The 10,342-nt window shown below is 33.9% G+C and overlaps 1 protein-coding gene across 1 annotated transcript; it reads right to left on the reverse strand.

Moving 5' to 3' along the window:
- Positions 1–283: 283 nt before the first annotated feature.
- Positions 284–9,421, reverse strand: LOC131073297 (endoglucanase 16-like). Its single transcript, XM_059216019.1, has 8 exons — positions 9,215–9,421; positions 8,885–9,097; positions 8,599–8,799; positions 8,382–8,459; positions 8,139–8,291; positions 7,939–8,047; positions 7,628–7,791; positions 284–553 (listed from the first exon to the last, which is right to left on the reverse strand). Exons 1-8 carry the CDS (start codon positions 9,419–9,421, stop codon positions 284–286), a joined length of 1,395 nt encoding a protein of 464 aa, XP_059072002.1.
- Between the last annotated feature and the right edge of the window lie 921 nt (positions 9,422–10,342).

The following is a 10,342-nucleotide window of genomic DNA, read 5'->3' on the forward strand; positions in this document are numbered from 1 at the left end:
CTTCTTCACATGAAAATGGCATCAATAACGCACCTTTGGATATAGCCGTTATCTCCACTTGACCTTTATGCGTCCATTTATGTTTCACAAATGTCCCGACAACATCAATATTCAGCGTCGGGCACAAAATTTTTCCAACCCGAGTCATTGCCATAAGGCTAATGTTATGGTCAATTACTGGGTCTGGAACTGCAATAGAAGATCTACCCTTTTCTAGTTCTGAGATATTATGAACTGGGAGTAGCGAGGACTTTCCACTCGGTTTGACACCGAATAGAGACGTCTATGACCGACCGTTGTCCCTACAAATAGGTCCCTTCCTTGGGCTGTGTCTAGCACATGATGCTCCATCCCCCCCATCAGGATCGAGAAGCTTGTCACCAGCTTTTGGGTTCCCATCCACTAGGTCCTTTCCATTTGGCTCAGAGGAATCAGGCAGTCCTGAGATCCATCCTTTCCGCCCTCCCCCTGGTTTGCTTGTCCATTGCAGGGTTTCCCGCCTAGTCCTAATTTCAAATTCAAAGTCTCTCCCTTCTCCCGGTCCCGCATCGCTCTCTAATTTTTACTTTGATACAAATTGTTGAACACACCATGGGGGATTAATTGAAAGAGAACCGTGCACTAGTTTGTTGTTTCTAAGAGTGATCTCACTATATATCACAATTTATATTTCAATTGTGTGAGATATTTTTCACATCAACATTTTAGATTATACTCCATCATCCATCATCAAGATGGAGGAGTTTATAAAGATAAGGAAACCACATCTACCTTCCAATGTTTAATTTCATAGCTTACTAGATAGTAGAAAAGAAGGTCGAAATAGGTTCAAACATCATAAAAAGTAGTTTAGTCCAATAACTTGTTGAAATATGTGCAAACACCTCTAAATTAGTTTTTCCCAATAACATGTTATTGCGATAAACTAATTTTAGAGGTGTTTGCACCTATTTTAACCTTGTTATGAGGTATCTAGTAAGCTGTGAAATTAAACATTGGAAGGTAGATGTGTGTTCCTTCTATCTTGTATGATTTCTTATTTGGAGCTACGATATATCATAGATCAAGCATTTGGGGTTAAATTGTATTGAGGTTCCAATTCATATAGCTGTCATGATTGGTTTAGGAAGAGGACACGAAAACCATCATGCAAGTAATTGGAGATGCTAGTTGTGCTACAAGCCCTTTTATTCTTATGCAGCCCATATGTATTGTTTAGATTAGTTTCCTATACGTGTTGTAAAGACCAGAAGGATTTTGTTTTTGCATACTATAAGCTTCTTTTCATTCTTGGTAATTGTATGTTCTACTTGTTTTTTGCATGCTTCATTTATCCCATTTGACTATAGAGATTATTTTAAAAATTGTTAGTGCTAATCGAGGAAATGAATATGATAAAGTACTAAGTCAAGTGTGGTTCGAGGGTATTGTAATAATTGAACTTCAATAATGTTCCATCCTAGAGAAGATTCATGCATAAAAAGTTTAATTGCATATCATCTTCTTCTTGATGACAACTTGCATGAATTGTATCTAGATTATTTAGTTTTTCTTGAGCACATCATACTCATAACATCACACATTTTAGTACATTTGAGATAACATCTCATATTTAGAGCATTTGGTTAATGATCTTGAATATGTCATTTCATTTGCATCATGTCACATGTTAGTTTGAGGGTCATTCATTATGGTTAGTGTGCTTGAATCTTTGTGGTACTTGTTACCATATATCAGTTTTAGTCATAACTCAAGATCAACATCAAGGTAGGCATGAATATTCAAGACTTTTTCATTAACATATTATGGAGTTAATCTGCTTCCATCCTCTTTCCACATCAATGGGAAGTCTTTCCCACTAGGTCATTTCTCTTTAACAACTTTGTTAGGGTTTCTTTGTACTTTTCAAGACCCTAATCTCTTTGTATCCACCTAGTTGTGCATGGAGGGTGTTAGTGTAGATATTTTTTCTAGATAACCTTACTTGTGAATACTATGTACTTTTTATATGATTTGTTCCTGTGTGCTATCTTGTATGGTCATCACATGTCTCTATCCTAGATAGAAAACTTTCTATTCTAGATGACAAAAAATATTTCAATTTAAATTTATATCTTATTAAGTTAAATATTTCATTGAGTTAATGCATTAAGCTATTTATTTACATATTTTTTGTCTCTCACTATTGTCTCAGTTTGACTATACATGTGGTTGACTTATGTGGCTTTCTAATATTAGAGATATATTCAAAGGTTCTAGCCAATCCAAAAAAAAAAATCAATTTTTAATATGCATTGCCAAGTGTAAGCTGGTCAATGACGAGTGCAATATTATAAATGAAAAATGAATTAGGGAAAATGACATTGAGAGGGAAAAGGTGTTTTGTATAGGGTGGTCAACAGTGGCTAATGTAGGAAATTTCAGTCATTGAAATAATGGATTTGTTATGTAGGGAAAGACCTAAAAAAATAAAAAATCAATAGGGTGTTAAGGAGTAAATAACGTAAGGGTAAGAGTGAAATGAGTTGAATTTAAGGCAGTGAAATCACATGGAAATGATTGTGGACTCATTATCTGTTGTCCACAATAGTTGCATCTTTGATGAATTATTACTTGACACAATTACTAATTCCTTGCGGGAAACAATCTTGTCGTGCATTTTCCATTTTTATAGAATAATATGGTTAGATTGGAATGATCACAGAGAGGTCGATCTAAATATTTGTGTTCCCCCTAACAAAAATACAAGGACTCTAGTTCTATGTTTCTACCCTTAGCTCAAGCTACCTCTCTAGAGTCTCCCTTTTGGTAAAGGAGCCTTTACATCTATATTGATACACAACACTAAAAAAATGTTTCGAAGCCTTATTAGATATATAGTGTTTTTTAGAATCCCAAATTTATAAAATAGCCCACATTAGACATATGGTTAAATTATAAAGTTGAGGTTGTGTGTCCTCCTTATATGTATGGGGAGAACATTCCTCTTTCTCTCACTTTTCCTACCCTTCATTAGAACTGGAAATCAACCCTACCTTTTATCTCTTAGGGATATTAAGGTCACCTTTCCTTTTGAGCCTCTTGATTTTAAGATCTATGATGATTGTATCTAAGAAATGTTTTGGAAACTTGACTCTAGGATTATTATCTTGGAAATTATGGAAAAGCATCCTTTTGTGAAAGAGTTTTCAGGTCAATCCAAATGAAATTGGTTAAACATTGAGTCTCCAAAGGTTGACCTACTTTATTGTGCCCTCTTTTTGGTCATCTTCCACTATTTTGTTGCTATCATGAGAATCACTAATTTCTATTAGGACTCTGTTTGATTGTCCCTAAAATTCTGAACAAGTGTTGGGATTGTGTTGGAAATAGAGATTTGTCAACTTAGTGTCTTGATTTATAACTTGCAATCAAATTTGTTATCAAAAGATACACATATAGTCCAACAAGTTATAAAGACAATTCTAATCATAATCCTAATAATTATAAATACATGTGAGTTTTCTTTGAGGATTTACCCAATGACTCATCCATGCTATGAAGCCCACGAGAGATCATATAAGGCTCCTTGAGCCTATCCATTAAGTTCAAGGACTTGAAAGTACATTTGTCATTTGACCTCCTAGCTTAACTTGAATGGACCATTTGTCTACTTTCTTTCCTTATATGCCCACATCTCGCCTCCATAATGGGATGACAAATTGGATGAAACTTTAAAGAAATTAATTATTTGTTTTATTATACAGTGATTATATACATACATATATGTATATATATGTATATATGTATATGTATACATACATACATATATATATATATATATATATATATATATATATATATATATATATATATATATATATATATATATATATATATATATATATATATATGTATGTATGTACATGCGTGCACGCACGTACACACAAACACACACACAGATATATGTATGTATGTATGTATGTATATATTAGTAACACCATTTAAGGTCGATTATAATTCCTTTTTTTTGATTTGAGTGTCAAGTGGCTTTTCCTTAGGAAATCATGGTACTTTTCTAGCGCATCTCATTAAAATAGAAATGATTTTTTGATGTGCAATAGGTTTTGATTAGACACTGGAAAGGTTAAGAAAGTAAGAAAATAATTACTTCAATCTACTTCAAATACCTCACTTGTATGATTACATTTCTATTTTGAGCTTACTGTTTCCGTAGATTTGGGTGGCATTTGAGGAGATGGATTTAGGAGGGAAAAATGAACATTTTGTTTCATCATTTTTTTCTCTTTGTTCTCTATGTCTACTAGTGGTTGAAATAATAGAGTATAATCCTTTGAACTGATGCATTTGAGTTACATTTACTAACTGTGAGTTTCCAACATATGTGTCCTACACAACGAAGCATATGAAGTACATCTTCAAGTGGGATTGTGCGACAATCTAGCGGGCGATCATTATTATAGTGGGCGAAGAGGTTCTTAACCTGAAGGCTCCTCAATTTTTTTTTCCTTCTTAGGTTGTTTTTGTATTCCTATCTAATGCATTTGATTTGCTTCAGAATTATGGATCTCTGTTCCATTTGTGTTCTATATGTCAGGTACGGGTTTGTATCTACTGATCATGATATTGAAAGGGTTGTGAAAAAGCATGACTTGTTTAAAGGTAAGGGATGGATAGATGTATTTTCCCTAAATTTTTCTTTTGAAGAAGCCCCATTATGTTAGTCTAGATAATACTATGAAAATAGGTCTTGAATCAAACAACTGTAAGATCTTTGACAATGAACCAAGTTTGTTCTTTGAGCAGATTCCTTCTTCAGAGGCATCCCAAATTTCAGAACTCTTTTATTCACGTCATCACTTGGTTCTACATCAACTGCGTCAACATAGGATCGAGAATATCTCAATTTGGCTACACTTTTAAAATATTCTTTTAATTATGAGGAATTATACATGCTCATTTAGACCCTTCTCAATAAAGTGTATTATTTTTTATAGAAATTAAAGAGGGATCTCTTAATAGGGCAAAAATATATTCAAGAAAATGCATGATGGCTAACTTCTTTGAGCCCTTATCACACATGGTTGGAATTAAATTTTATATGGTGCATGGTTTCAGCATACTAGTCGTTATGGTCTTTCAGAGCGTTGTTTTAGATTTAATAAATGGGGCTCAAAATTATGGGCTGCAATACAAAATATATATCAAATCTTTATATTGGTGACCTCCAGAAAGGGATTTACAAAAATGGTAGCTCTAATCTTGACTTATTTTGACAAAACAATTGGATTTTATTAAATTATTCCTTGCAAAATTCCTTTATTACTATGGTTGTTGGGGTTATTTCTATGAATATAGTTCTCTCTTGTGCTGTAGAATTGTGTTGTTTGGTGACTTTCCAGTGCAATCATCAAACCTCTAAAAGTAAGGATATTTCTCAATAGGAAAAATTCCATCCTTTTGAAGATGAGGATCTCCTTCATGTTTCATGTAAGTAGCGCATTTGTTTTCTGAATGAATTTTTGGACCATTAAGATGAATTTATTTGCCCTAACATCACGAATATCACGCTAGACTAAGAGTACGATTTTGATTAAACATTGGTAAACTTGATAAGTGACCAAGTATGAAATCCAGGGTTGAAAAATATAAAATGGAATCCCAAGCCTCTATTTGAAAGGCCTCTTAGTGGATCTCTCAAACACTCCTTACCAAGAGAAAATTAAAGAAAAATAGTGAAGTCTTTTTGTCCTTTGACATTAAAGCAAAGTTACTTTTAGTCAAATTTTGGAAGGATGGTTTGTTAATATGTTTTAGCAAACTTAAACTTTGTCAACTTCCTCTGTCTTCTTCCTCTTCTTTTCTCCTCATTTTTCAATTAGATTTCACTCTCTATTTTATATGCCATTTTTTATATGAGTGGGCCCTCATTCCACAACTTGTCAATAAAAGAATTACCTATAAATATAAAATTGTAAACAATTATTTAAAAAAAAATCAAAATCATAAGAAGTAAATCAATATATTGCCAGGTGAATGAATGGGAACTTGTAGGGGAAGAAAATATAAAATGAAAATAAAACATCATATTTTCTTTAGAAAAATAAAATAATGTGGTATTCAAAAGCTACATAACCAATTGCACATCGGCGTGAAGGGTTTCTCTCTTCAGCCATTTGTTGATGGCTATAATGTGAATGATGCATTTTATTTATTGCTTTATTATTTCTTTCCAAGGTACTTGGGCTCATGGTAAAAGCATAATTGCTGTTTTCAACTTATTGGCGATTGAGTTTTTATTCATTAATATATTATTGTTGCGAGAATTATTGTCACATTGAGTTATTATTACTTGTATTTAAAAGAAATAGTGAGATGAGTGAATTAAATTGTTTAGAAAATATGCTTTAGAGTAAATAGGCACGGCTTCATTGAGCACCTATGAATTTGTGATAAAAAAGTGCGAGAGACAATGTACAATGCAACAAATAAATTGGTTGATGTATAATAATGTGAGAGACAATGTACAATCCAACAAATAAATTTGGCTCATGTATAATAATGAAGACATGGGATGGGGGATTTCCATTTTTTAGAGGGTGAAAGTATTATAATTAATTGATGACAATGGTTATTGTTGATGAATGTAATTTAAGAAAAAGTTTGTATGTGCACAAGTTATCACCATCCTTAATATAATCATATCACACCTTTGAGCACATTACACATTTCAATTTAGCAATTTTAACAATATTAAATTTCATATTAATAATTGTAACAATATTAAAAAGTAAACTAGTTTCATAATCAAGTAATAATGACCATGATTATTGTTCATCCATGTGATTTAAGGAGAAATTTGTATGTATACAAATTCTAACTACCCCTAATGAAATTGTATAATACCTATCAGCATAACAAAAAAATTAATAATATCACTTTTTTATTATATTAAAACATAAACTATTAATAATATTCAATTCTAATTCTAACATAAATAGATTTATATATTTTTTACTTTAGAACCAACATAAAAGCTGTAACTTGAAAATAATAATTTTTATTGTGTTAATAATGACATGATTCATCTTGGGGGCCTTTTCTCATATAGCCTCCCACAATTGTAAATACTCTAGTGCAACATAATCTGTCATTTCCAATGATTGATGGAAAGATTTTTCCTAGTTCTTTGATGTCCAAGAAAATCAACACTGCCTGTTAGTTTTGCATGTCATTCTGTACAATTTTGCAAGAACACCCACAAGAGGAGAATTTATGTATGTTGTAGGTTCAAGCATGCTAGATTTGGTCCTGAGGTCTACAAAACGATCATATTTATCTGGGCCCCCCACTATTGCCCCAATTAGTGTGTTTGGATTGGAAGAATCTTTGTGAAACCAGTTCATAAAACCTTCAATGCATTTGATCTTCCTTGGTTGTTGATGAATGGAAACTACAGATGCTCCTCTGTGATGTGGTTGCCTTGGATATTTGGAACCGTATCCTACCATATATGAAATGCCCAGAGGATTCCTTCCTAATAAATAATCAATCTGCAAAGGATATGATTAGGATTCATTATATTGTATGCTCCAAAATACAAAAACAGATAATGTAGTGTGCTTACTTGTAGCTTTGCGAAGCCCATAACGTCGTTGGGTTTAAAGAGAGTGTTGCCGCATGACAATGTTCGCTTCTTAGCTGATAGTAAATCACTGTATCTTGCCATCAAAAAAGCAGCACTGGTAACATATTGAGTGTTGGCGCCATCTCTAACATACAACAAACCTCCTGTAACAAAAGAATTGTATTACAGATATCACTAAGAGAATTTTGAGGGCTATGATTAGAAGAGGAGTAGTAACAGAGGATTTATATGGTTGTGACTAGAAAAAGGAATGATTGTTAGTGGTACTGGTGAAGAGATAGAGAGTTCACCTGGGGTGGTTTTAACAGAACGAATGGGACTGCCTGGAAGAAGTGAACAAACAAAGCGTTCTGCATTACTTCTATAGGCTGAGAATTGAGCTTCCCCTTGGAAATATAACTGGTTGGTGAAGTGCATAAGTTAGCTTTAAGCTAGAGTATGTTTATATTACATTTTATTTAAAAAATTGCACCAATCAGTCTACGCTTACGTCTGTTAGAAGCACTTGAACTCCAGCATATTTGAGGTCCCAGTTGAATTCATTAACATATGCCTTTACATCGTCGTGCTGGATAATATAGTTGGAATAATATGAGGATTTGGTAGGTCTGTATAGCCAAGATGCAGCCCATAGAAGCTCGTCCTGAGATCATATTTACAAGTGCATATGTTAAAAGAAAACCAAATTCTGGTTACAAGTGCATATGTTAAGAGAAAACCAAAGTCTTCTTACATTGTAGCCTGAAACAGAGCAATAAAATGGACACTCTCCTCCGTAGGTGCCCTTGTATCGATCGGCAAAGCTGAAGAGCTGAAGGGAAACATGAATGGCCGGTTAGAAAGAAGATGGATGTATAAGGTTTTTCTCAAAATGGATGGATGAAACTTGTTGATTTTGCTGTGTTAGTTAACAGCTATGTTTTCTATTTTACTTGAGCACCCAAACATACCGATTGAGAACGTTGGAGGAGAAGGTGTGAGTAACGAGGGTTTGTGAATCTGAAAACAATGGAGGAGGCAGCCAAGGCTGCGGCCGTTTCTGCTGCAATTTCTGATCCAGGGGTGTCTTTATCAATCTTGTAAAGAGATCGAGGAGTGTCCATATCTTCTGGACGCTCCCAACAATTATGGTCTGCCTGGGGATCACCCACCTATTTCATGCATCAAGATCAACCTCGTCAGTTTTTCATAATCTTGAAGAATGAATGCTGAATATTTTAGATTAGATTTCTTTACCTGAACCCATAATTCATTTGGAGTTGCACTAGCCTTGAGAAAGTAGTCAGTTCCCCATCTAATAGCGTCCCTTGCATTCTGAATCTCTCCTGCAGCTTTCAACTCTTTCCCATAATCCAGTGTGCCCCAAGCGAGTGTGGTGATAGTGAATGCCATGGGAAGCCCATATTTCACGTTATCGCCTGCATCGTAGTAACCCCCAGCTAAATCAACCTGCAGTTGAGTTGCACATAAAATTTTGTATGGAGTCAATTTGGAATGATAGTATGATCCACTTCTATTTTTATTTCTAAATAAATTGAATAGGGATTTATTTCTGCTTCTACTTACGTTTTGCAACTTCCCATCTGTGAGGCCAGAATCTCCTCTCCACTTTACTCGCTGGGATTGTGGGAGTTTACCGGATCGTTGGGCCTCTAGAAAGAGGATAGACTTAGATAGAGCATCTCTGTAATCGAATTCTCCACGAACCACCTGCCACTCACCACAAAACAGCAACAACACCACTGCCAAAAGCGCTTCCATTGCCTTGGCCATATGGATTCTCTTCTTTCTTTGATATGCAATTTAGAATTGTGCGCTAAATTTATAGACTTGTTAGTCGTGGTATAAAGCTAGTATTTATAACGAGGACTGTGTATGAGTTTCTGTTGCTGAGTAATGCATGGGAACTGCAAGATTTAGAGCATGGGACACCACAAAATAAACGATAAATACTCAGCACCTCAAACAGTTAATACGAGAAATCAGGTTGATGCCTTATATCATTTGTCTTTTTTTCGATTGTTGTTCACAAGAATTATACGTTTCACAAGATATATACGTTTTACCTTCAATTTTGATTTGTTCTTGTTCACAAGAATTATAAGTTTTAGCATTTGTTTTGATTTGTATTATTTTCCGTCTGCACCGCAATGCTACCGTTAGTAATTATCGTTGTTCGTTGATGAATGGTAAGGGAGAAAACGATTCTAATTACAGGCTAAGGCAGGTGAAAGTTTGTAGTTTGATTTAAGATATAATACTATTGTTAAAATTCGGTTTTAGGATTAATGCTTTAATATAATATACATACGTGTAGTAAGTAATTATTGTATTATATATTTGTATCAAGTATTGGAAAAATATTTTTGGTTTACATGATGTTATACTATACTTTAAAAAATAAAATCTGAATTTAATTGTTTATTGTAAGGTATTTGTCAATAGTATAGTCATTATCATTCAATATTTTCAATAGGAGTTGCATAAGAGAAAAGAGAAATGAAAGTTGCAATAAGCTGGTCTTTAGCCTCATCATAGTTCTCACCACTCTAGTTCAAAAAAAGAAAAGCCATTTAGAGGACACTCCCTACTTGTATCCTCCTTTGCTTGCAGTGGCTGGTTCAAGCCTCTTCCGTAGTGAAAAGTCATTTGAAGTAAAACAAGAGTTTCTCAATAAGGAGTGGTAGGCCATAT

The sequence above is a fragment of the Cryptomeria japonica genome, unplaced genomic scaffold, assembly GCF_030272615.1.
Source record: "Cryptomeria japonica unplaced genomic scaffold, Sugi_1.0 HiC_scaffold_486, whole genome shotgun sequence".
In the NCBI taxonomy this organism is placed as follows: Eukaryota; Viridiplantae; Streptophyta; class Pinopsida; order Cupressales; family Cupressaceae; genus Cryptomeria; species Cryptomeria japonica.

What these genes read in the sequence shown, in the direction of transcription:
- LOC131073297 (XM_059216019.1), bottom strand. Translation starts at nt 9,421, where the DNA reads ATGGCCAAGGCAATGGAAGCGCTTTTGGCAGTGGTGTTGTTGCTGTTT. An exon ending in TCCTCCAACGTTCTCAATCG is followed by an intron (nt 8,460 to 8,598) that starts GTATGTTTGGGT and finishes GTTTCCCTTCAG; the next exon opens with CTCTTCAGCTTTGCCGATCG. An exon ending in TTCAAGTGCTTCTAACAGAC is followed by an intron (nt 8,048 to 8,138) that starts GTAAGCGTAGAC and finishes TTCACCAACCAG; the next exon opens with TTATATTTCCAAGGGGAAGC.